This window comes from Colossoma macropomum, unplaced genomic scaffold (assembly GCF_904425465.1).
Source record: "Colossoma macropomum unplaced genomic scaffold, Colossoma_macropomum, whole genome shotgun sequence".
Taxonomy (NCBI): domain Eukaryota; kingdom Metazoa; phylum Chordata; class Actinopteri; order Characiformes; family Serrasalmidae; genus Colossoma; species Colossoma macropomum.
This window is the reverse complement of record NW_023494784.1, coordinates 36,405,951-36,433,059: the sequence shown is the minus strand read 5'-3', so window position 1 is coordinate 36,433,059 and position 27,109 is coordinate 36,405,951. Positions and strand designations below refer to the sequence as shown.

Genomic DNA, 27,109 nt, shown 5'->3' with positions numbered 1-27,109 from the left:
TACAACAAATATATTGTTGTATATTGTGCTTCATAATGTGCCACATGCTTTCAATGGGAGACCAGTCTGGACTGCAGGCAGGCCAGTTCAGCACCTGCACTACTACAAACCCATGCTGTTGTAACATGTGCACAATGGGGTTTGGCATTGTCCTGCTGAAACGAGCAGGGACGTCCCTGAAAAAGAAATTGTCTAGATGGCAGCATATATTGCTCCAAAATGTGTACATATCCTCAGTATGAATGGTGCCTCTGCAGATGTGCAAGTTACCCATGCCACTGGCACTAACACCTCAGATACCAAGGCAGACGCTGACTTTTGAACTTTACACTGGTAATGACTGAGATGGTCGTTTTCCTCTTTTGCTTGGAGAACACAGCATCAATTATTTCCATAAACAATTTGAAAAATTGACTAATTAGACCAAAACACGTTTTCATCTCAAATGAGCTTTAGCCCAGAAAAGTCAGAGAAGTTTCTGGATGTTATTTGTGGATGCAGCGACATACTAGGTTTTTGATAAGAGTTTTCTGAAGTATTCTCAAGCACATGCTGTTATATTCATTACAGAAACTTGTTTGTCTTTTAATGCGGTGCCTTCAGAGGGATCGAAGGTCGCAGGCATTCATACTTGTTTTGGGCCTTGCCCTTTACAGATTTCCCCCGGATTCCCCAAATCTTTGAGTTATGTTATGGACTGTAAAGGGTAAAATATATAAATTGCTTGCAATTGAGCATTGAGAAACGTTTTATGGATAGCAGGATAGCAGTTATGATCATTCCACAAGCTTCCTTGTCTTACGTCATCATCTCCCAACTTTTTGGAATATCTGGCAGGCATCAAATTTGGAATTACCATATATTTACAAAAAAGCATTGTGCTGTTTTCAATCAAATATCCTTTAAAAAGTTTACAAATCACTGCTTTTTTATTTGCATCTATCTATCTATCTATCTATCTATCTATCTATCTATCTATATATCTGTGCTTGCTTGTGGCTAAATCTTTAGATTGGGACACTATAAAGCACAACATTTGTTTCAAATATTGTACTTTTATAGTATTGAATAATATAATAAAGTGAATTTATTAACAGGAGGCGCAATTTCAGCCACTCCTTATTTAGACTGCATTTTTGCTGCATTTAAAATGTTTTGAATTGAGACACCACCATACTGTATAGTGAGAAAATATGAACCAAAACACCCTTAGTCCATGTAGTCAAAACACTGAGCAAAACAAGCAAACAACCAAAAATCACCAGTGTTGAACTATTTGTTCGGTTATAGGCAGCAAGATCCACTGATTACTTTGTTTTTTAAGCAGGTTAATACACACAACCTCATGATGGTGGGGGACATTTCATGTCCTTCTGTGTGGCAAGCACCACAAAAGACTGTCACATACTGTCCAACACAACACAAAGTGAGGGCTTCTAAGTTCTGTCCACTTTCATAATAAGCATGAAAAAGATGTCTGTATGGGCTTTCAGCCTTCATTTGTAGACTTAGAGACTGTTGGATAATCACTAGAGAGAGAGACATAAACACCCACTGGCTAAACCACACATAGAAAACTAAGAGGAGAAAAAAAAAAACCTCTTTTTTATACTGTCAGTCAGGCACCAGGGGGCTCGGAGCTTCCAACAAGCATCTAAAGAGCCGTCAAATAGCTCACAGAGCAAACAACATATCTGTCGTTCAAAGCCATCAAAGTCCCGACAGTCTCAAACATCAGAATAGCCTAAACACGCAGTGAAGGAATAGAGAGGTTTGTTTCAGCAGGTCCTGGCATGATTCTGAGCTGAAAGAAAGAGTGTGTTGTAATGGACTAAAAGTTTGGGGTGTGAGGTGAAAAGGAGATCTCTGTATTCAGTAGCACTGGTGCGTTTAGCATTCATATGCTAATGTAGGAAACCCAGCCTTGCACACTAACCAGGCACATGATGAACTGCGTACCCTTTTCCACTCTGACAAGCATCTGCTCTGCGCACTCCACAGGAAAACAGCAGAGCCACCTAAAACAAGTAATTCTCTAAACAAGTTCATTCACATGAGGAAACTTTAAAAAGTGGATGACACTTTACTGAAGGACATTGATCTTTAGGACGACACCTACACAAACCTTTAATGTCAACTGAAATAAACTTGTATAGGCATCTAGAAAGGCTTTTTCCAACAGCAGGTGAAATGACATCAAAGTTGACAAAAGCAGGCTTTATGACAAATGACACTTGTTGGAATAGGCCTTTATAAATGTGAATGTGGGTTTATAGCAGTTGTCATGAAAATCTTATGTGGGAGTTATATAACTTACGAATGCTGCCCTTCAATACAGTGTTACGCAGTGGGTAGCGCCATCGCCTCACAGCAAGAAGGGCCTGGGTTCGATTCCCTGGTCGAGTGACTGGGGTCCTTTCTGTGGGGTCCTTTGCATGTTCTCTCTGTGTCTGTGTAGGTTTCCTTCCACAGCCCAAAGACATGCAGTCAAGCCCGCTGGAGATCCTAAACTGCCCCTTGGGTGTGTCTGTCCTGTGATGGATTGGCAAACTGTCCAGGATGTTGCTTGCCGTCCAGCCTAGGTTGAGGGCAGTTTAACCAAAGGTAGAAGATCACTTACTGCTAACTTAGGTTTTATACACATTACCTCAGAGGGAGGTGGATATGTGCTTAGAGATGGGCCTGTGTGGTCAAATCTGTAAACCCATAAACGTATTAACAATGTAGAAATCTAAAAATGTAGGTAGTCTGTTATCATGGAGTTTCAGGCTCCAGTAGATTTGCTGACTGGGTAATCACTCGAGAAAGAGATAATAAACACCCAGTCTTCTCTGCCTGAAATGACAGTTTATGTGATGGATGTCCAGTTAAGGCCAAATGTTTGCACACACCAGGGCTAAAGACACTCAAATTCAATTTTTTTTGTTGAAACTGAAATATGCAGCATTACTGAGGAGAAAAAAAAATATTGCTAAAATATGGTGTGTGGCACTGCTGGCAGTCAGTAAAGCCTGAAATAATAGTTTAAAAGTCAGAGACTCTGGGACAGTTTTACACATTTTCACCAGAAATCCCAAAATCTTACACAATGTTAAGAGTTAATTAGGTGATTTGGCCTTAACTGTAACTCTGCCCTCAGTAAGATTATGTTCTCCCAAAACATAGCATATGTACTTCCTAATGAGATACTTATACAGAATGAATAATAAAGAATAATCTATTGTTTGTATTCTGCCACTCAGTAATTTGCAATCAACATTCAGAAGTTTGGAATCAGGTATATTGTGTGAATATTTCATGATAAATGGCGTTTGTTGCCACACTGCAGTTAGTATTATACTGCAGTACTACTGTCTTTTCTAATTGCTCTATTTATAGTCTATGTCTTTATGACTGTGGCTGTAAACTTAACCTCTGTATATGTTGTACTGAGGTCGTGGAGGAACAGTGTTTCTTCCTACTGTATACGTGCATATGGTTGGGATGGCAACGATATATATGACATTTATATTAAGAAATTTTAGATTTGTCCAGAATGATCATCAGAGCACATACAAAATCTGAGATGTGTTCAAAAATACAAAAAAATACATTTCATTTTTCAAATAAAAAAACTTTATTGTGAGTTTCTGTTTTAGCGGAAAAAGTGCATTTCTACAAACCATTAGAGGTGAGAATAGTGACTATTAATTCAGCCTTCATTATTTTTAATGAAATATATTCTATCATTCCATATCATAGAGATCTAGAACAACTGATAGAAGATTACTTGGTATAAAAGCAACACATACAGAGTTAAATACAGATTAAAATACAGATCAACATTATTTGTTTGCATAGTTATTAATATCATCATTTAAGTAAAACTTAAAATGAGCTCAACTTGGTTAATGAAATTTCAAGGCACAACATTCAAAGCGCTCTCTGTAGCCTAACATCCCGACTTTCAGTCAAAGATATGTGATTAAAAACTGCAATAGTTTTGCAATAAAGCAGGAATGGTGCGTTTCTAATTGAGTACCAGTTGTGGAAAGCGAATGAGTGGATAATGAGCTGCATTAAAATACTTTCATAGAACAGAAATGTACCTTAACAATAATGAATGCGTTTAGTTCTCATATATTTGAGAATATAATAATAAATACATGAAATAATGCAGACGCTGATTGATCCTGGCTGATCCAGCCAAAAAAAAGGCCATTTATCATTACAAACAGCAAAGTTTGACATACTTTAACAGATAAGATGGTTTTATCACTGTGTGCTAATAGTGACCTTTGGAACTGAATGTAATATTTTCTATTTTTTTTTCCTGTGTCAATAGTTTAAGCTCTAAAAGGGATGTAACAGCCATCTTACAAGACAGCACATGCATTTTTATGCGCATAAAAAGCAAACAGAAACATGAAAAGCAACACACAAATGAAAGATGTGCGTGTCTGCAGCCGGAGGCCGATAAACGGCCTCAGAGAAGTACGACAGTTAAAAAGTAACTGTAAGGCCAAAAGATATGAGGCCACTGGTAAATCCATTTAAGGCCACACACAAAAAAACACACACAAACACACACATTCACATGTTTAAACCTCTTCCTCAACCTATATAAGCAATATCAATTTCAGTTGCTTTTTTCCTTTTTGTTAACTTCACAGTAAATCTATGGATCTGTGCGTCGTTTAGCAAGAATAAGACAGCATTTAGAGACCCCCACACCTCCACAGTTCCACCTACTAGAGACTTAGAGTCTCACACTGAGCGCTATAAAGTCCATAAGAGCTAAGCACTTCAAAAGATTTCATTTTTCATGCATACACCAAGGCACCTTGGTTAAAACTTGTTAAAATAAAAATAAAAAGCTACTAATTACAACGACTGTTCTTTAATTAACAGTGTCAGATGATTTTGGCACTACATGGTAAAGGCTGTCTGTTTAACCCTTAGAAGTTGACTCCTAGCTAACTGAAAAAAACGTAATACTGTTAAAATACAGATTCTATACAATACTTTGCCTTTAGATATTTTATGGTTTGAATTTGTGAGAAGTTATTGTAAAGTCTTGTTTTGCAGAAAGAAATATCTTTTACACTTTTGCCAAAGCTTCATTCTAGAGAAACAGTCAGAATGTCAGAATTGTTCACAGTGGTGGTGATCGGAACCAGATGTCTGAAGAGTTTAATGTCTCTAAAAGCTAAATCATTAAGGCAAAATAGTTCCCAAAGAAAACGTATCCCTTTCCCCATTTTACCATTATAAACATTACATACAAAAACTGAGAAAACATGTGTGGTCATTTTAGATACATATTTACACTGCAACCTAACAGGCTGATAGACGATGCCACTGTTCATTGTCAATGGCTGCCGAAAATTGCGATGATGAGACAGCATTGTGATGCTCCACCCTTTCACCATAAGCCTTGCCGCATCACTAATGTCACGCAGAGGTAGTCAGTGTGGAAGAAAACACTGTCTGGCTCATGGGATAGAGCGTGATTTCAGAGCGAGACAGAACACTTGATGCTACGCTTTCTGAAAAGCCGCTTTGCGCTCCAAGCAAAAAAATCATATTTCTCTGCTCCCACTTTGCCTCACTAACAGGCTTTGCCTGCTTTAAATCCAGGGAAAACTATATTGATTACTTACCCAGAGATCTAAACTGATGAACATGTGTCGAGAAAAATAAAGAATACTACCCCCACCCTCCCAACTTAAGCCAGTTAGGCAGACTTCGCCCAACCCTATAACCCACATCTGTGTTGTATGCATCAGACTCCTGGTTCCTATCACCAACACTGTAAAGAAATCTGAGCTTGGAAGTTTCTCTAAAATGAACCATTTCACATCAAACCACCCTGAATGACTGTTTACATCTTAACGATTGAATTTCCCTTTAACGCCTTAACAGTCTTTAATTGTGTAAACACACAAACGAGCAGGGAAAGACACACCGCTGCAGGCCCGTCACGCTCTCTTCAGTCTCCAAAACAAAGAAACGAAGGGACTCTGAATTACTTGGTTACAAAAGGAACAGATGTCCCTTTTTTCAAAAGACAGTTATTAGAGTTACTAGGAGTGTGTAGTGTAGAAAAGCTCTCCCATCACTCAGGAGCACTTCACTCTCAACATGCTTCAAAAAATGAACAAAGAAAAAGTATTTTTGGCCTCAGTTGGCAGACCTGAAACATGTCACATAGTTCAGCGTTTGGTGAAGTAGCACCAGAGAGTGAGAGTGAGCGAGAGAGAGAGAGAAAGAATAGGAGGAGTGAATGAACAGCGCTATCCCAGCAGCACTCTCTGCAGGCGGTCAACTGGCACGGTCTGGTCGTCGTCCGAGTCGGCGTCACTCTGTGGGTTGGAGCTGCAGGGAGAGGTGCATTCTGGGGAACACAGGTACTGCATGAGCGGCAGCCGGTACTTCCCACAGAAATCCACAAACTTGATGTGGCGCACGCACGAGTCGAAGTACACACCTGGAGAGGAGACGATACATTGTGATAGGAGGAAGAGCAGGACACTCTGCTTCCATGAATAATAGAAAAATAACTAAAACTCAGCAAATCATCAAATCCTCTGTGAGCTGAATCTGCTATGTCAGAGCAAAGACAATATAAACAGTACAGTGTTTGCGGTTTTAAAAGCCTGGAACTGGACAGTCTGGATTTAAAGGGAAATTTTAATGGAACCAAAACTCTGGTGTCCTAAGTTTGCTTTTTCAGTTGTCCTGAAGTTTCTGTCTGTTTGTGACATGTTTGGTGTCTGAAGTTTGCTTCTTTAGTTTTGCCCTGGAGTTACAGGGCTAACATAGCTACTAAGTAAAGTAGAGAGATTCGTTTTTCCAGGAATTAATAAGTAAATCAATCCTATTATAGTTCAAGAGAAGTAACAAGAATCCAGAAAGGATTGGGGCCTTGTCATGGAGATGGCAGGGAGGTCCTTGATGGCATGGACCCCTGCAGCAGAAACTGGCTCTTGGCATGCTGAATGTAATCTCACTGGGGGGAAGGAGCCAGAGCTCTGGTGGGAGGTTGAGAGGTACCAACTACATAAAGGTGGGCTTACTTCCATTTACAGAGTCTTCTCTGGAACCAAACCCCTTGATAGCTGGTCCCTCTGCTACTCAGGATACTCACGAGCCCTCAGCTGGCTATCACGCAGTTGGAGTTTGTCCCGGTGGACAAGAGGGTCACCTCAATGCCAATTAAAATCACAGGGAGGAAAACTCTGACTGCTGTGTGTGCTTACGCACCAAACAACAGTATTTGGTCTATAGTCTATATGAGACTACAACGCTATTTGAGGAAAGTGTGTGATGATTTAGGCAGTTTGCACAACGCTCATCACTGGAGTATAACTTTCCATTACTTAGCTATATTAGTCTCGTAGCTCCAGTGAAAACCTAAAGAAGTGAACACAAAACATGTCTTGGCTGATCAACTACATTTGATTTATTTGGCTATTTCTCTTAATCAACTGAGCAACCAAATATTTTTCCTAGTCCCTTGATTTCCTCTAATCCTAATCTCTCTCTGTCTCTCACTTTCTCTGTAATGGGTTTATTCAGCTTGTCTTACCCGCACACTTGGGGTTGGGGCACTTGCTGGCAAGGTCCAGGTAATTGACCAGATGGCCTGGCAGGTCCTGCTCTGAGTAGCGAAGGTTGCGTGTTTTGACGGTACGACCCGCCAACTCCAGCAGCGAAGGGGGGTCATATGTCATGTCCTTGACGAAGCGCACGACCAAAGGGTTGCCACGGAGACTGAGCTCCTGGAGCTGCACTAGGCTGAGGATCTCGCGGGGCAGATAGGTCAGGAGGTTGTTATGGAGACTGAGGGAACGCAGGGAATGAAGCCTGGAGGAGACCGAGAGATTTAGAGAGAGAACGAAAAAGGGATGACAGAATGAGAGGCACAGAAAGAGAGAGCGGAGTAAAATGGGGAAAGAAAACAAAAGGGAGAAAGAGAGAAAATGAAGGGAAAGAGAGAAAGAAAGAAGAACAATAATTTTCAAAACCAAACGTTTTATCAATACTTCTATTGTGCATTTGAGGCTTTTTTTGATAAACAACTATGCTGTTCTGTTCCTCTGTCTGATAATAGCAGCCAAAGCTTGCAAACGGAACAACAGCTGCATATGTCCCATACAGTCAGTGTGGCCTCTCGCTTTTATTGTAGACTCTTGTTACAGTAGAGGGATACTGGAGTGTTCCAACTTTGCTGCTCATTGATTTATCCATAGATCGTTTATTTACTGAACCTAACAAGCCTCCCTTACTGTATTAAAGTATAACATTTATAGCATAAAGCTTATTTGGACAACTGTTTATTGTTACAAATTATATCTTTTACAAATGTTCATATTCTGTAGTTATTTTAAGTCTACTTAGACCTATATACACTATATGGTATACAAAAGTATTGGGACACCTACACATTACACCTACGGGAGATTTTATAACATCCCATTCTAAATATATAGGCATTTATATGGAGTTGGTCCCCCTTTGCAGCTATAACAGCTTCCACTCTTCTGGGAAGCTTTCTACAAGATTTTGGAGAGTGTCTGTGGGAACTTTTTGCCCATTCATCCAGAAGAGCATTTGTGAGGTCAGAGAGATGTTGGACGAGAGGGCCTGGCTCGCAATTTCTGTACTAGCTCATCCCAAAGGTGTTCGACGAGGTTGCGATCAGGGCTCTGTGTGGGTCAAGCCAACCGGTCCTTTACACCACTCTTGTTGCACACTGACTTGTTGCAACAGTGGCATCCTATTACAGCACCACGCTCAAATTAATTGAGCTCTTTAGAACGACCCCTTCTTTCACACGTTTATAAAGACAGACTGCATGGCTAGGTGCTTGATTTTATACACCTGTGGCAATGGGACTGAATGAAATAGCTGAATTCAGTGATTAAGAGGTGTGTCCCAATACTTTTGTCCACCTAGTGTATGTACAGACATTCATACTTTAGACTCTTTGAACTCTCTTTCACATTGGCCCTTTATCACTCTATTCTACTGATCGTATTTTATTTTTATTTATCCCTGAGAGAAGTTGTTTGTTACCAGTATGTGTGCTTGTCTAGTCTAATCAGTATGTTACATGTCATACATGTGTGACTCATCAAGACCAACTCCCTGTATGTGTGACATACTTGTCAAAATAAAGTGATTCTGATTCTTATTTCAGAGTGCTTCACTACGCACAATGGAAAAACTCTGCAAAAGGATGAATTCAGCGCCTTAGTGTGAAGTGTGTGCCGTGGTGGGGTGCGTACCTGGTGAACTGTGGGGGGATGCTCTGGATGCGGTTATCACATAGCACCAGATAGCTGAGGCCAGGCAGGTCGGCCAGCTCCGCCGGAATATCAGAGATTAGATTCCCTCCCAAATACAGCAACTCCAAACTGCAGGCACATAAACAACTTTCTATTAATACTATAAATCACCAACCAACGTGTAACATTATTATACTATAATGGCAGGGTAATAAAAGGATTCAGTAATAAAATGATTCAGTTTGACTAAGATATGATTCTGAATCATTTTTAAAAATTGGACTGAAAGCACTAGTGACACAGGAAGCGGATACAGACAATCAAAAACAATACACCAAGCTTCTTTTAGTGGAAGTGAGTGAACATTTTATTGAATATTACTATAATCAGTTACAATCAATTCTAATGTTTCAAAATCAGTGCAGTTGATTTGTCACCTGTAGACTGATAACATGACAATGAATCACTATTATTTTCCTCCAGTAAAACTGTACTTATTATTAAGAGTGAGGGCTGCAGACCCCACGGTATGACGTTATCATGATATGAGTCTATTGTGATATTTGCAGATTGCAGTGATATGCTAAGTATTGTAATGTGACACAATGTAATATATTAGGATTTTTTTCTTATGGTTGCAAAAACCCTAATCTTTTTATTGAAGCAAAACAAAACTGTAAAATAAATAAATCAGCATTTACATTTACATATTTAGCGGATGCTTTATTTTTTCATTTTTAAATGTATGCTTATATCTGGAGTGATTTATAAAAGGTGAGTGAATGCAATGTTAGAAGTCTCACAAAATGACTCTTGGTTTAATTTAATAGCTTTTATGATTCCTGCCTCAGCAGTGGGCTCAAATCCCTTTCCTCAGAGGGACGAGCATGTTATCTATGACACCAGGGGTCGGCAACATGCAGCTCCGAAGCAACATGTGGCTCTTTTACTGCCCTGTTTTTTTAGGCAAAAATAAAATAATTCTCCTTTGTGGTAAAATAAAGCTCTGCTGATCATTCTAACACAGTTTTAACAATAAATGGTCTTAAATGCTGTAGTTGTATAACTGCATAACTACTAATTCACGGAAGGTTGGCGCATAGACTGCTGGTCACCATAGCAATGCAGATAAAAATCTTGCCTAGCTAGTAGCTAATAAAAAGGCAAAGAGAAAGATTTAAGGCAAACATTGACAATTTACTTATTTGTATTTATAAGCACTCAGCTGGTTTCCTGATACGTTTAATCTGCAACAAGAAACTGTCAAACATTAAAAAGTTGTGAAGCTGAAGTCAGTTTCTTGTTCAAATTGTCCTGTTTCACCTTAAATGGTGCAGCAGTTACATTCTCGTGGAGTGTATTTTGAATTTGAACAAGACGACATTTCACAAGAAAAACTGTTCTACTTTTGAGGAAAAGTTTCCTGCCAGAGATGCGAGAAAAGCAGCTATAGCTGAGCTAAAGCTTAAAGCAGAATAAAGTGAGTCTGCATTATTGTTGGCCTATATACTAGGACATTCGCACATACTGAGACATATTTACAGCCATGACGTTAAAATGGACATATAAATGTTGTGGCTCCTAAGGTGGACTGATTTCTGTTAAAAGGATAAAATGTCTCTTCTTAACATTTGGGTTGGCGACCCCTGGACCACACTATCTGTTCATAAATAGCATTGTACTGACTGAAACCTTGATCTCACCAGGAAAAAAAATGGCACTACCTCGTGGATAAAGACAAGAATGCAATTTGGTAATATTTAGAGGTGGGCAATATGGCAAAAATATAATGACATGACACAAATCATTTACATGATACACAGTGCATATTTCATTTTTGATAAGATAAGTTTAAATGGACAAAAAAGCCAAGCCATAGTTACTATCATATTTATTACATACTATCAAAAACTATAATATAGTGCACTAAATCCAATTAAACAGGACTAACTCTCTAATGCTCTCTTTGTAATGAAACATGCAGTTATTCAGTGTTCTTTAAGCAATGATATTGATGATCTGCTCCAAAAAGCATATTGTGACATCATTTCTCACAATAACAATGAAATATCATCATATTGCCCAGCCCTAGGAATATTAGTGTAAAAATGAGGTTAATACATGGTACAATATTAATCACATTTTAAAACTGATCTTTATGCCACCATGTACTGATACTATTTTTAAAACAAAAACATAATTTTTTTCTCCCAACATATTCTTATTATTAGAATGGCAGGCATAAACAACCAGTAGGTGTCATTATTATAGCAAAAATCAAAATGACACAAAGACAGAGCTGCTCCAGTGATGAGCAACTATATTCTATAGAAGGAGAGTGGAGAAGCTGGGAGGTAGTATAGCTCAGAGATGTGAGGAGATTCCTCCCACTTTAGCTTGTGCATGGGTGGGTGTTTATGAAAGAGAGAGAGTTTGTGGCAACTAAAAGGGTCTCGGTTTTCTCAGAGAGCTCTGATCGTCCATGTTTGCTGCGTCTGTGAGAGATCAGACAAATACACAGAGCAGACAGACATCAGAGAGCTCAGCTTTAAAGCAGCATCATATCACTGCTCATCTCCCTCTGTTTAGTCTGACGTGAAAAATGAGAGAATCGTCAGCAAAAGAGAAAAATGAGGGAGACGAACTTCAAGGGAAAGAGAGAGACTGAATGGGAGAGAGAGAGAGAGAAAGAGAGAGAGAGAGAGAGAGAGAGAGAGAGAGAGAGACTGAATGGGAGAGAGAGAGAGAGAGAGAGGGAGAGACAGAGACAGAGAGAGGTATTTGGGAAGGCAGTGAGAGCTGTGCTGCCGTTTCTACTCCACTGAGCCTGCTGTTTTTCTCTCTGCACTGCCCAAAAGAGCCATTCATTTCTGCTTCAATACCTCATTCTCCTGCCGAGCCAGCATGACCGAACCTCCACAATTACTGCTCCAGATAGTGAGAGGGAAAGCGAGCCAGAGAACGAGCGAGCAAGAAAGAAAGAGGAGAGAGAGGCCCGGCTCCTCTAATGGACCGACCTGGAGTGTAATGTGGGCCAAAAGGGCAGCCATGGGTGTGTGTGAGTGGTTGGCTGTCGGCCCAGTTGGACCTTTTTGACCCGATGTTCCAGCAGAACTCCCTGCTGCATCAGCTGCCCTTACACTGCGGCACTACCCAAACGCTAATGCTGCGGAAGAGAGGGATGGGACATCCCAGTCTGAAAGATCACTATCACAGCCAATCAGGACATATTCTCCTGGACCGTTATCAGCTATGTTAAGTTTAATCCAAATCCGATCCTGCGTTAAGGCTATTTTATCTCAGCTGTGCTCTATTAATGCCACTGTCACAGAGGTGATATAATCAAACTATATCTATAACTTGCAGTGGTGAAACAGTGAAAACAGCCCAACAGCTACTTTACTGTGCAAAAGTCTGAGATCATCTTTCATTTCTCTCATTTCCAGTCAAAACAGCCATTAAATATAAATTATTATTATTATTATTAGTATTATTATTATTATATAAGATTAGAGATATGATCGGTATGTACATGGAAGGGAAAAGTCAAAGGAAAATAAATGAAAAAACAGGACTTCAAAAAGTGATTAAAAGATGTAGAAAAAAACATGATTCCTAACAACCATTCAAGATCTGGCAGAACCCCAAAACTGTCTCCATCAGATAAACAGCACTTAAATCTTCCATCTTTGAGAGAGAAGAGAAAATCAAGCTCCACTCTTGCTTCAGATCTGAAAACATCCACAGGTGTTTCTGTCCATCCTTTCAAATCAAACAAAGAATCTGCTTTGTCTTCAGAAAAATGGAGTCAAGACCTCAACATCACTGAATCTGTTTGGGATTATTTGGATTGTGTGAAGCAGAAAATGCAACCAACTTCTAAGACTGAACTGTGGAGGTGTGGAGAAACATCTCTGCATGTTTCTTTGAAAAACTGAAAGAAAGCCTCCTGAAACGTATTGATGCTGCAGTAAAGATAAAGGGTGGACACAATAAAAACTGAAAAAGTGATATTTTATTTAATTGTTGAAGCTTCTGTGAATTTTTCCGTTGAATATACATTTCCTGCTTTTTTCCTGATGCCAAAAAATAAGTACTTAAGTATATAAGTAACTTGTACTAATAGCTGTTTTGGAAATTAAATAAATGAAGAGCGATCCTGGACTTTATGCACAGTACTGTACTTATAATCTCTGCAACAGTTATGATTTGACTGCAGTTAAACAAAGCACGTTTCATTAAAATGTGGGTGATCTGATCACATGTACAAATTTGTGTAATTAATACACCTTTAGCTCACAGCAATTTAAAGGCTGAAGGCAAGGAGTAGGACTACTTTGCACCTTATTTCTACCTGGAAGTACTGCTTTCACTACCGTGTGTATTGTGGATATGAAAGAAGGATATTCAAATATCATGTGTCATCATAATGAAGTGGATTACTGTAGCATTTTAAAGTAACTTTAAAAATAAAGGTTTTAAACACAAACTTAAGACAACTGTATCTCTAGCCGAAGCATCTGCATTAACAGTAGGATTAAAGGACTAAAGCTGATATGGACTGTGTGAAAGCTCAGGCAACTGTTTTAGCTAGAAACCAGTCCCACTGGCTCGGGGTAACTTGCTGCATTACGTAACTGAGTTAGCTTAGTTACACAGCCAAGTCAGTGAATCTAGCTATTTAGTTCAATGCATCCATTTGACATGGAAGAAAGACAAACAGAGAGAGAGAGAGAGAGAGAGAGAGAGAGAGAGAGAGAGAAGCAGAGGCCCTGCTCATAAGGAACCTGCCAATATAAATTAATTAGCCTTTAGCTTGGAATTGTCTGCATTTTCTCTGCCTGTTAATATTCCGACCCTGCTGAGTGGAGAGCTGAGAAAAGGTGCAGAGTGAAACCAAAAAACTGAACAAACACAACCAACCTCTGCAGAAAAAAGAAGGGTATAAAATGTGGAAGAGTTTGCAGACTTTCAGCTGTAAACTGTTTACTCAGTGGAATGCATCTCTCTCTGAAACCATGTGTGTCTCCTGCACGAGTCAAGCCCTTGAGAAAACAAAGTCTCCAGTAAACTGAAAATGCACTACAACTAGAGATGGCATGATACCATTTTTTTCTTCTGATACTGACTCCGAGTAGTATCGATCGAACTGCTACTTTGTCTTTGAAAATAACAGGGCTTTAAAATAAGCTACTTTTAACTGAAGATTAAATCTAAACTAGGTGACCATCCTGAAACTACAAGCACTGTACTACACTGTACTAATTTTTAAGACATTTTCACAATACATGATATGCATCATGATATTCTGACACACAGACACAGTACACTAGCAGTGCCACACTTGAAAACAGCTAAAAACTCTATAGGCACAGTATTATCTATTGAATAAGTGTACATACCGTACTGCACTAAAACTAAACAAACAGGACTAAGTATATTCTCTTTTTAATGAAACGTTCAGTTGGTCAGTGTTTTTTAAGTACTGATTATATCCACAAGATGTTCAGGAAAGCATAACAGGATTTATCATGAAAACAATAAAATATCATCATACTGCCTACCTCTATGTGTTGGCAAACAAAATATCAAACCAGGTGGCATTTCCTTTAAGCAGGCCATTCGGGGCTTTTCTTTTTGGTATTGCATCATTTCAAAGTGTGGCCAGTGTGTTTCAGATTGTTATCCTTTAAGCAGTTTCTCTGCAGACTTCTGCATGATCCCATTAATGAACTCAAGCTCACTCACTCACACCACTGTAAGAAAAACAGCCCCAGACTCTGTTTACACCTCTGTGCTTCACAGCACCCTTAGATCAGTGTGGCTGGAGTTCTTCTCCAGGCTTTCTCCACACTAATCAGTTCAATGCTGTGCTCAACGTGTTTTGAAACTAATATTTTGTTCAAGTGACCTGAAGAACTTCATTAAACTTTACCAATACACAGTTTTTAGTCTTTAGTAAAGAAAATGGTACTGTACAGAACCATGAGCACAAAGAACCCTATGCATGATTAAAGCGTTCTTCAGATTGATGGAGAATATGCTATAGACCAGGCATGTCAAACTGTGGACCTTCCTAGCCAAAGTGCTACAGATACTGGCGTTTACCCTCATCTAATACTCCAAATTCAGTTCATGAACGCCTTGTTAATGAGCTGATGAGCTGAATCAGGTGTGTTTATTGAGGCAGTGTGCTGAAGTCTGCAGTGTGCTGAAGTCTGCAGTGTGCTGAAGTCTGCAGTGTTTTGGCCCACAAGGATTGAAGCCTGACATGTGCTGTAGAGAGTTCTCTACAGAACCAAAAAGGGATCTTGTTACGATGTCAAGCTTGTAACAACAGAAGAACCATTTTGGTGCTATGTAGAACCCTTTTCAATATTTATATATATGTATTGAACATATGTAATATATATCGTCGCTGTCCAAAGAAAAACAAGTATTTCCAAAATAGCAGCTTTACAGGAGAGGGCAAAAACCTTCTGTACTTTTAATGTAAGTCAATGTAAAGATATTTTATTTTGAGTAATTTTAGAGCATTGCCATTTCATCACGAAATTTTCACACAATATAAAAGGACAGCCACTGTGCCTAAATGATGCAGAAAACTAAAGATCGACAAAAGTGGAGATACATATTTTTCCCTGGACAGTGATGATATATATAATATATATAGGTTCTCTATAGAACCATATAAAACACATTCTCCAGCAACCTGAAAAAAAAAAACTGAGACGAAGAACGCTTTAATCATGCAAAGGGTTCTTTGAGTGTTCATGGTTCTATTTAGAACCATTTTCTTTATTAAAAGAACCATCTTTTTTAAGTTTGTAATGAAATGCCACGTCTCCAAACATTTGTGCGTAAAGTAGTACTTTAATGGTTAAAAAGGTCCAAATACACAGTTAACAGCTTTTAAAATGTTGCAGTTATTTTAAATTCAGTTTGAGTAGCTTCCTCAATTTATAACAAAGGACTGGTCATTCTATTATAATACTCATTCAGCTACTAGTTTATATTGAACGTTAGACTATATGTGGCCACTCTTATCTGCCGGCCTACTTTTTTTCGTTTTACACAGTTTTGCCCTTAAAGCTGTGAGTTTTCAGGCTGTGTTCATTGCAGATCAGATTTCTTCTTTTTTTCTGATATGCAAACCAATTTTTTTTTGCTGATTTTTTTTCCCTGACCTGGTATCAGATCACTGCCATCTCTTACTCCTACACTGGCCGCTGGGCAGGAAAACAGCTCTGCCTGAATTCTCAAAGATCTACATGCTGAGATTCTTAAACGAATCAATAAAGCAAAGCAAACATCCTGATATGCTGGGTAATGTTATCACAACCCACAGGATGTCTTTCGAATCAGTCTGTTAAATCGTTACTGAGTCTGTGGATCTGACAGCTGAGCTCAGCTAACACGGTCAGAGTGCGTCAGTGGGACAGACACACAGACGTTAAGATAAGCTCTACTGAGGGCAGGGTCGTGTAAAGGGGAGTGACGTTCAGATGTTCAGAGATCGCTTATGATCCACCCTTCCTCATGGATTCACAACCTGGATTCATCTGCATGAGGGCATTTCACGTTTGAGGACAACAATCAGTATGACAGATCTGGCATACAGGCCAGTGGGTCACTTTTCACAGTTTTATGGAGCACAACTAAAATCTTATAACACATTAGATATTTTTTCTTTAGTCTAGAAGGTTATAAAGAACCTAAATATGGCCCTTTCCTTTGTGTGGTGCAATGCATCAACTTTAAAGGCCCGTTTTGCAGACAGAACTAAGCTTAATCATTACATAAAACAGTAACAGCAGTGGAGAATCCTTGTTATTATTGTGTTTAGTCCAAGACTCAGGCCTCAAAAGCAGTCCAAGGGCCCCAGATTCCTACTTTAAAAGAATCAAAAGCAGTCAAGACACAGCTCTACACTGTTCTTGTTGCTCCCAAAGTACTTTTGTTTTTCAAAATAACAACACTTTGACCTAACTAGTGTTTGTTGTTTTGAAAACAAAATATGCAGGATCAAAAAATCCTAACAGGACAGTGAAAATACTCGTCTTGGCAGTGTTACCACATACATTCAGTGGTAGAAATTAATGCCATAAATAAATGCAGAAATTACAGATAAACAATATACAGGCCATCACATTGTACATCAATATGTACAGGTTAAAAATCCAGGAATTAGCTCATTATAATACAACTCATGTTGGCATTAAAGAAATGAATGTCTTTAATGCCAATAATGGCAGAAATAAATACAGACATTAGAGAGAATATATAGGCCTACTGCCGTTACAATGTAAACGCCTATGTACAGTTTAAATGTGTATGAATTCATTAATTAAATGCACTTTATGATTCTATCCACATTGTACATTCAGGCAGATCTTCATTAAAGCTTAGCCTACAATCATCCTGAATTTGTGTAGTTTATTATAGCCTGAAAAGAAAACGTATAGGCCTAGTGTGTTAGCTGGATTAACAGTTGTATGTAAAAGTTTGGATGACCCAGTCAAATTACATGATTTTATTGATTTTCTAAGTGAAAATAAGTTAACACATTCTCTAAAGAGAACACATTTACTCATTCTAATGCACAGTTACTGTTTATTTGCTGAATTGAACATACTGGAAAAAATAAAACATAAAATGTGACCTGTGCAAAAGATACGGCCCATTTTATATTCTGTTAGATCTTTTATGTTATGATTTTCTTTCTCCAATACGTTAAAACTCAGCAAATAAATTGTATACTAACATATGCAGAAAGTGCAGTGCCACATTAAGGTTTGTCCCTGTAGAGGACGTTGACATATTTTAAATTATAAAAAAATCAACACAACAACTTGTCATTTCAAACTTTTTGTATCAATTATATCGAAACTATCGTCTCGCGGTAACACGATATCGAATCGTCAAATCGTATCGTGGAACCGACAAACAAGGGATCCCAATCACCATTTTCACAATAAAGGCAATGAATGAGGGAAATAAAGGACGTCACCACGAAACCGAGCCTGGGCTGATCTTTTCTAAAAGCCCAGCTGCGATAAACTGAACACGGATCTCCTACGCAGCCGAAATCAGCTGCTTATTCGCCAGCTTCTTGTTCGAATTTTCCCGTTCCACCTTAAATGGTGCAACAGTTAGATTTTGGTGCCAGAATGTAACTGTTGCACGATTTAAGGAGGAACCTGAAAATTCGAACAAGAAGCCTGAAGTGCCATCATGTTAACTGCGGGACGATTTAAGGTGGAACGGGAAAACTGTGGTGACAATGCAACTGTTGCACGATTTAAAGTGGAACGAAAAAATTCGAACAAAAACCTGACGTGACAGAATGTAACTGCTGTACGATTTAAGGTGGAACGGGACACTTCGAACAAGAAGCCTGAGGTACCATGATAACTGCTGCACGATTTAAGGTGGGACGTAAAAAATCGAACAAGAAGCCTGACGTGACAGAATGTAACTGATGCACGATTTAAGGTGGAACGGGATAATTCGAAAAAGAAGCTGGCGAACAGGATTCGCGATGTCCTCACCTGGTGAGATTCTCGATCTCGGCCGGAATGCTCTTCAGCCTGTTACCCCCGAGCGAGAGCGACTGCAGGCGGCGGAGCTGGAGGACCTGCGCCGGGATCTCCTCGAAGCGGTTCCCGCTGAAGTTCAGCACCTCCAGCTGCAGGGAGCCGAACTCTTTGGGCAGGGAGAACTCGTCCAGGCGGTTGTTCTTGGCTATGAGGGTCCTGAGCTTGGTCAGGCGGGTGATGCCCTCGCTCAGCACCGAGAGTCCGTTGTTGCTCAGGTCCAGGAACTCGAGGTTGCTGAAGCGCTGGATGGAGGCTGGAAGGTCCGTCAGCCTGTTGTAGCACAGATGGAGCTGCCTGGTCACTTCTCTCCTCTTGTCGCTCAGGGCGTCGAAACTCACGCTGTTGAAGCTCAGATGAGACAAATCCAGCACGGTCTCGCCGCTGCAGGCTCCCTCGAAGCCCTCCATGCTTTCCTTCTTCTGTAATGCTCAGCAATAAAAGGAGTCTTTGTCCAGATGGCTAGCGAGATTGGTCAGTCCAGCTCAGCTGACTCTCACAATCAATACCAGCTGCGGTCCAGGCTCATCCATACAAGTTAAATCTCAGTTTCTCCTACACTTACACCCCCATAATGTAGGTCATCTTGCAGGATCCTCAAAGTGTAGGCTGATGTTTGGAAACCCAAAACCTGCCTAATCCCCCACAGCGCCAAAACCAGGCCAGCGTAAAATATCTGCAGTTCATGTTCCGGGGCTGGCCACCCTGTCCCCGCCCCTACTGTATTAACCCCTTACTGCCAGCAACATGGAGACACGTGTAGTATTCCTATGGCAATAGATCACATTCATAATAATGCATTGGTATAAAGGAGCACTCTAAGTCCAGGTATCAGACAGTAAAGCTGTGCTCTACAAACTGGTGTCTTATGCAAGAGTTTAAAATGCAGTTTTTGCAGCCCCCTGGCCCCTCAGTGGTTACACAACTGCACCTGCTGCTAAGATTTCCTTATGCAAGAGGGCAAGAAGCTTGCCTCATGCTCCTTTTCGTGTATAATTATAGCCAAATCACACCATTGAAGAGCCATTTAGTCCTTGAAACTCTTTAAAAAAACGTAAAAAAATATGTTATGATTTATTTTTACCATTGTTTGTTTTTTTTTTACATTTTTTAAGCATTGAATTAGCAAAGACAAAATGTGGTTCGCTTGCATCCATGCCAATGACACACAGACATTAAGGAGGTTCTGGTGATTTACTTACAATTTGCTATTCTTTAAAACGGATTATTTTTACTTCCACTATAATTTGGGTAACATGGTTATGTTTCCAAAGTGACAATGTCAGTAAACATCGCAATATCACTGAAAACAAATGAAAAAAGAAAGCAAGTCACTTTCCTGCTTCCTGTGGTCTTTATGATGCACATTCCTGTTGAATATGTGACTTATGAAATATGACATTTCACAGAAGTAACTGTGTTCAGGTAACAGGATTCACCATAAAATATTGTGTAGTTTTTAAGCTTAAAAAAGTAAGTAACTGGGTTAACTTGAAACTTGGAGTTCACTGAACTCGTAATATTAAGTTAACAAGTGCAAAACACAAATTATTCTTCGGTTAACTTAATACAAGTTCAAGGAACTCAAAATGTCAAGTTTAACCGTTTTCTTACTTTCTTAAGCATGGCATGTTAAATGGATTTTCAAAGCATTAAAATAATTATAAGGGAAGTAGTGGTGGTGGATGGGGACACCCAAAAATACAGTTTTATACATACTGCATATTTTTTTCATTAATGTTTTAAGTTATTTACCCAAAACATGCACATTGGTTGTTGTGAAGGACACTTGACCTTTGTTTAAAATGCCTTTTCCCTTCACGGAACATACATATTTGTAAAAGTAATATCAGCAGGACACGAATGGCCCCATATTTGTGCACTGAAAAAAAAATTTGCTTTGGATTTACTTCATTCAAATGTTTACATGGTCCCACATGAGTGAAACACATTACATCAGCACAATCACTGTCGTTCATTTTACTTACTTTTGGTAAGAATTGTGTTGATGTATATTATTAATGTAGAATCATTGCACACAGTTTTTTGCAAAGCCACACTTTTTTCAGTCTGGAATTACACAATTAACTTGCTGACACATTGCAAATGTGTGTAAATGCACATGAATTAAATGCATTTGCAGTTTTTAACATTTCAGAAGGGATTCAGAGAAAAATCTGTGGAGGTTTCACATGTGATCCAGTCAAACCTGTTGACCATGAACCATATGGGTCCTGCTGCAAAATCAAGAAATGCTCACTTTAACTTTGGCACCAGCAGAGTTGGACTAAAAATCCACTATTTGATCACAATAATAATAATAATAATAATAATAATAACAAAATTGTGGAACAATTATTTTATTGACGTACAGTACAGAGCCAAAAGTCATAATACAAGTAAACTCAAACAAAAGTTAACGAGATAGTCTTTACATTGAAATGAATGAAACTGTCCTAGTTAGTGTGAAATGACCTGTTGAACTCAGTCGGTCACTCTACAGGACATCTGGTTAACTACCATAATACTGCAAAGTTCTTCATGGATTCCTACAACAGATGGTTACTTACGTAAAAGAAGGTTGTTCTACCTGTGGCACCAAGGACGTATATTTAAGGCACTCATTACCACAAAAATCCTTAATATTAGTGGAATTTAGTGAAAAAACAAAGAAAAACAGCACACATTCTCTTTTTCTCTCTATTGCTCACACACACACACACACACACACACACACACACACACACACACACACACGCACACACACAAATACACATGTAGCAGGTGCATACACACTCAAGCAAGAATGCATCGAAGCTAAAGAGGTGACAGCGATTCTAATCCTTATCCTGACCGCTCTTCGAAATAAAAGGTATAGTGTTGTTGCTGGGTCCAGAGTAGTGGTTTACCTGGAGGATTTGTACAACATTTAAACATCACGCTTTGGTTTCGAGCGACCCTGCCTATGCTCATCCCGTTCAGTGCCATCAAAATGCTCAGGGAATGACGAAAACACAGCTCTATTATGGCACAATAACGCTAGTCGTAATTTAGCAGTGCTCGCATTTCTCTTTCTTTCACCTGGTTGGTCCGTGTAGCTTTTCCCCCTTGTTCAAATGAGCTCCTTCAAACAGAAATGAGCACAGCAATAGAGCTTTAACAATTACTACTTCTACATAAAGCAATCAGACTAAACTATAAGCAGAGTAAGCAGAAGCAAAGCAGAAGCGTCTGTGCTGTCAGTGTTCCTGTCTGTATGGAGATAAAAGGAACAGGATGCGCTGTTTGGCTCAGACCACAGGCCTTTGTCAAAAGACCTGAAGAAATCAAGCTTATGGTGGACTATCCAAAAGTATTCAGACACATCTTTCAATCTTTATTTCTGAAATCAAGAGCATTAATAAGGAGTTGGTCCTCCTTTGCTGCAGTAAAAGACTCTACAGAACTCTACATGTTGTTCAGCAGAGCTTCTTCACTCCAACTCATCTCAATGCTGTTCAGTTGAAGTTCATCACTCCACCTAATCCCAAAGGTGTACAGCAGAACTTCTTCACTCCACCTAATCCCAAAGGTGTACAGCAGAGCTTCTTCACTCCAACTCATCTCAATGCTGTTCAGTTGAAGTTCATCACTCCATCTAAGCCCAAAGGTCTTCAGCAGAGCTTCTTCACTCCACCTAATCCCAAAGGTGCTCAGCAGAGCTTCTTCACTCCATCTAAGCTCAAAGGTCTTCAGCAGAGCTTCTTCACTCCACCTAATCCCAAAGGTGTTCAGCAGAGCTTCTTCACTCCATCTAAACCCAAAGGTCTTCAGCAGAGCTTCTTCACTCCACCTAATCCCAAAGGTGTTCAGCAGAGCTTCAACACTCCATCTAAGCCCAAAGGTGCTCAGCAGAGCTTCTTCACTCCAGCTAATTTAAAAGCTGTTCGACGGAGCTTCGTTATTTTAACTCAAGCCAAAAGGTGTTCAATAGAGCTTCATCACTCCAACTCATTTCACTTCTCCACAGTCCAGATGTCTGAAGGCCCTCTAGCCAACACTTAGCATTGTGCATGGTGACCTTAGGCTTGTGTCATGCTCCACAGCATTCTGTTCCAATTCCAAAGCCTATCTAAGGAGATAACATCACTGTGTGCACATTTCAAGCCCTGATTCAGCAACGAACGCGCCTTAACCTAGCTGAATCTGCTAATTAGAAGAGGCGACTGGATATTTTTAGGCATGCAGCGTATCATCCAAAAAGCATCACTAACTCTGACCAAAACACAATTCTGTCAGTGCTTTGTAACTTCTGGCTCTCTATTTTAGCACTATAAGCTAACTAATTCTACTTTGCAACCTAGAAAAACTGATGCAAGTGGGCAATGCTGCAAACAGAAGAATACATATTAGCACCTTTTCGAAAGGTCTCAAGACTATGACTGCCTTGTCTACGTGGAGAGAGAGTGTGAGGGAGACTCAGCTGACGTTGATATTCTTGCTGACCTTCATGCTTCAGACATCTCGTGGTTTAATACCCGGAAAAACGCAGAGCATACCATCTCAGCTGATTTCCTACTGACTTCTTCTCCCTCCAGCACTCTTTTTCACTCCATTGTCTCAATCAAAAGCAACATGTATACAAAATCCAAATCTAAAAAGACAAACAAATACATGATAAAAAACAATAATAATACATAGAAAATAACAGCGTACAAAATAGCCCCCGTATAAAGTGCTGGGGCCTCTTAGGCAAGGCTTAGAGTGATACAATAAAACAAAGTACAGCACTTGGTGATACGCAAACGTACAAAACATCAGACATCAGGCTAAAGGTAATACTCGGCTACAACTGCGGCCTAACAAACATCAACCGAAAACTAGGTTATAATGACGTTACACGGAAAGGTAATAATAGATAAACATACTATATTCATAGAGATAAAAACAATAAAATGATGTGATTCTCCCAGCAACAGTACGTAATCTCAGGAGTCCTGATTGTGTTCAGTAGGAGAAGAACCTCTTCCTCATCTCTCTCCTTCTTCCTCTTTAAACCTCTTTTGTGCTGGACTTCATTTTCTCCATGGTCTCCTGAAGAGGAAAGGACATGGTTAAAAAGGTTCTGTACAACCTTTGGTTGTTGATCTACTCTAATTGTATCTTATTTATATGATCTGATATTATTATTTATCTAATCTAATTTTATTACTAGATGCATGTCAACCTAATCCTTAATTACTAGCCTGTGTGAAACTTTCCACTATGCAAACAAACCTAGCCAAACACAAAATAAGTGAAGGCCAGTATAATATTAAGTACAGATAGCATTTACACCCAAATACGTCAAAATATGTCAACATGCAACCTGCTGCCCATGAGAAATCCCTCACCAGTTTGACAGGGCATTAAGTTTATAGGGTGTGTAAACGCACCAAGGCCACGACCTTGTTGACTTTAAATCAGGCTGCGAACGCAAGAGTCCTGTTTTTACAACCCCACACCAATGGCTCACACTTAATAAAACAACAGGGACAAAGTCTATTGCTGTTATTTGGGGATCTGGGTTAGTTTTCAACCTCTAAAAGTTTTTTTCAAACCTGCAGGGGTCTGAATACACATCAAGGGTGCATGCTTTATTATTCCCAGCAAAAGCAGTAACTACACAGCTTAGTGCTTATTTACTGGAAGAGTTTGACAGTTAGCTGCTGTGCTGGGTATCTGTTAATGTTCGTCAATGACTTATAAACCACACTGACCTGATCCGTGTTTCTAGTGAGACATATATGTGACTGAGGTGTGAAAAAGCCAGTAAACAGACCTGATGTTTGTTGAGTTCAGCCACGCGGAGGCTCCACTCCTCCTCCGTCATCTCCTCATCACCAGCAGCTGCCTCAGGTGCTGGACTTTTCTCTGTTGACAGAATATTACAATTATAAGTCTTTATATGTCTTCAGTGTTTGGCTGAGTGGTTAGGGGTACCAACTAGCAGCTACAGGGCTGGTCTAGATTTAATAGCATGAGAAGCATGAGAATTGGACCTTGAACTGGACTGCAGCTTGAAATGGCTTTGACACTCTAAACAAAAAATTTTCAGCATCATTAAATAGTTCAGACGTAAACAAAGTCATTCAGAGTGGTTTGATGCAAAATTATCCGTTCTAGAGAAACCAAGTCAGAATAGCTCACAGTAGTGGTGATAGGAACCAGACGTCTGAAGAATTTAACGCCTCTAAAAAGCTACATCACAGAAAGTTATTACAAGGAATGGTTATGAATACACTGCAGAATACCTGAGGCATTGTTTTAATATAGTTTTGGGATAAGGTTTTGGCCTAAAACGCCATTTTTAAAATACATTCATGGCAGAGAGGCCATGGCAGGCAGCATGTAATAAAGCAACAGAAAGCATATTTTAACATTATCAACATTACACGTAAAAATGGAAAAATGTAGGTTTACTTGTCGAATATTGTAAACAAAATGGCTCCATTTGTGTTGTATTCACTAATCACAACACCTGGTTCCTATCACCATCACTGTAAAGAAATCTGAGCCAGTAAAGTTTGTCTTAAATGAACCATTTCACAATGAACCACTCAGAATGACTTTGTTTACATCTCAATGATTGACTTATGCAGAAATGTTGAGATGTCTCCTTTAGTAGCTGTCAACAAACTCCCCTATACCAGCATTTGTCTGGAAATGACAATACAACATCACTGTACCCTCCCTAGTAAAACAAAACAAAGTGTTCCCAGTTCTTTAATGACATTACATTCATTCTATGTTCAGTTTTAAGCGTGGTCAGCTTTAGTCCTGGAGGGCTAAAGTCCAGCACGGGTTTGGTGATTTACCTGCTCAACTCTGAATAAAATCATCAGTTAGTTACCAGGTTTAGTAGGTGTGTCTGAGCAGGTAAATCACCAAAGTGTTCTGGACTCAAGTCATTCAGGACTAAAGCTGGACACCCTAGTTCTACTTGCCCTTATGCCTGTATTTTAACACTAAAGTGAAGCAGTTTTACTTCAGTGTCAATCAGACCAGTTTTCAGATTGATTTTAATTATCAGTAATTAAATATGACTGTATCTGTTGTGTCGTGTCTCACCGTCGCAGGTCATGGCAGTGCAGACCCAGTTGCCGCAGGCGCAGACGCAGCGGTTACACTCCACCTGCGTTTCTGATCCATCTTCATAGGTCTCATCCTCCAAAGCGCACTCTGCGGCACACAATACAGTAATTACACTCACTGCTACCATTCAGTCCACTTCAGATTACAGCCATCCACAAGTGCACTACCTATAAAAAGTATGAGCTCTTTTCAATTTTTCTTCTTCTTTGCTGGTTTGCAATAACTCACCATATTACAGATTAAATGGACACTCTGGCCAAAATGAAAAAAAAACAAAAAAACATTACATCTGTTGCATACATGCCTACTCGTCTCCTACAGTGGAGCCACAATAGTCTCAATAGTGAGATTTTCTGGTTTAAAGACTTTGAAAACCCCCTCCTGATGATGTATCTTGAATGTTGGAGGAACTTTTGAAGAAAAGAAAAAACTACAAGCACTTTGTCTGAAACGTTTTTGCTACGAAGCCTAATATGATGAGGGCATGTCTTTATTGCTGGGGGAGGGTCAGAAACATAGTACTTTCCTGGAAAAGATATTTGGAGATACACTCCTTAAAGCTTTAAGAATTTGCTGATAAGCATCTGCAGGTAGATCCTTCTGCAGGGAAGCTTGGAATGCACTGTATATCATATTTTTAGTCACATGGAAATCTCCCATCTCCAAAACAACAACAGAGAAGAGAGCGATAGACTTTAACCTAATTCCAAAATGCTCGAGCTGGTTTTAGTTCCTGGATCAGTTTCAAGTTTACATAAAGAACAACAATGCTCACAAAAAAAAAATCATGTTAAACATAACTAAAGGTTTTTCTTATGAAGCAATGCAACAAGCATGATGCAGAACTGACCATGTTTACATTTTCAGAGCAACTTTGTTACAACTGTGTTAGGTAGAAGCTCCCAAAGCTCCCAAAGTAAAGGTGGGCAGACTGCTGAAATCTCACTGCCTGAACTGAAATGTAAAGAGAGAAGAACCTCTGTGGAAAACAGAACCACTCAATATACAGGTCCACGTGCTCTGGTTCTCAGTAACTATTTCAGTACTCAGCTTTTCTAGAAATCTGTTTCTAGCTTTGCACAGTCCAGCAAAGTGTACATCTTGTGTAAGCTGTACCAGCAGAACTCC

At 39.5% G+C, this 27,109-nt stretch overlaps 2 protein-coding genes across 2 annotated transcripts in view; both read right to left on the bottom strand.

Moving 5' to 3' along the window:
* Window positions 1-5,146: 5,146 nt before the first annotated feature.
* On the bottom strand, window positions 5,147-19,509 carry lrrc58b (leucine rich repeat containing 58b). Its single transcript, XM_036570677.1, has 4 exons — window positions 18,824-19,509; window positions 9,273-9,401; window positions 7,571-7,848; window positions 5,147-6,469 (listed from the first exon to the last, which is right to left on the bottom strand). The coding sequence occupies exons 1-4, from the start codon at window positions 19,276-19,278 to the stop codon at window positions 6,276-6,278; spliced, it is 1,056 nt and encodes a 351-aa protein (XP_036426570.1). The 5' UTR covers window positions 19,279-19,509; the 3' UTR covers window positions 5,147-6,275.
* Window positions 19,510-21,212: 1,703 nt separating this feature from the next.
* fstl1b (follistatin-like 1b) overlaps window positions 21,213-27,109 on the bottom strand; it is an 80,835-nt gene continuing 74,938 nt past the window's right edge. The window contains exons 9-11 of the mRNA XM_036570665.1: window positions 25,958-26,068; window positions 24,669-24,760; window positions 21,213-23,941 (exon numbers count right to left, since the gene is read on the bottom strand). Coding sequence (XP_036426558.1) covers window positions 23,900-23,941; window positions 24,669-24,760; window positions 25,958-26,068 — 245 coding nt within the window. The 3' untranslated portion in view covers window positions 21,213-23,899. The remainder of the gene's footprint in view (window positions 23,942-24,668; window positions 24,761-25,957; window positions 26,069-27,109) is intronic.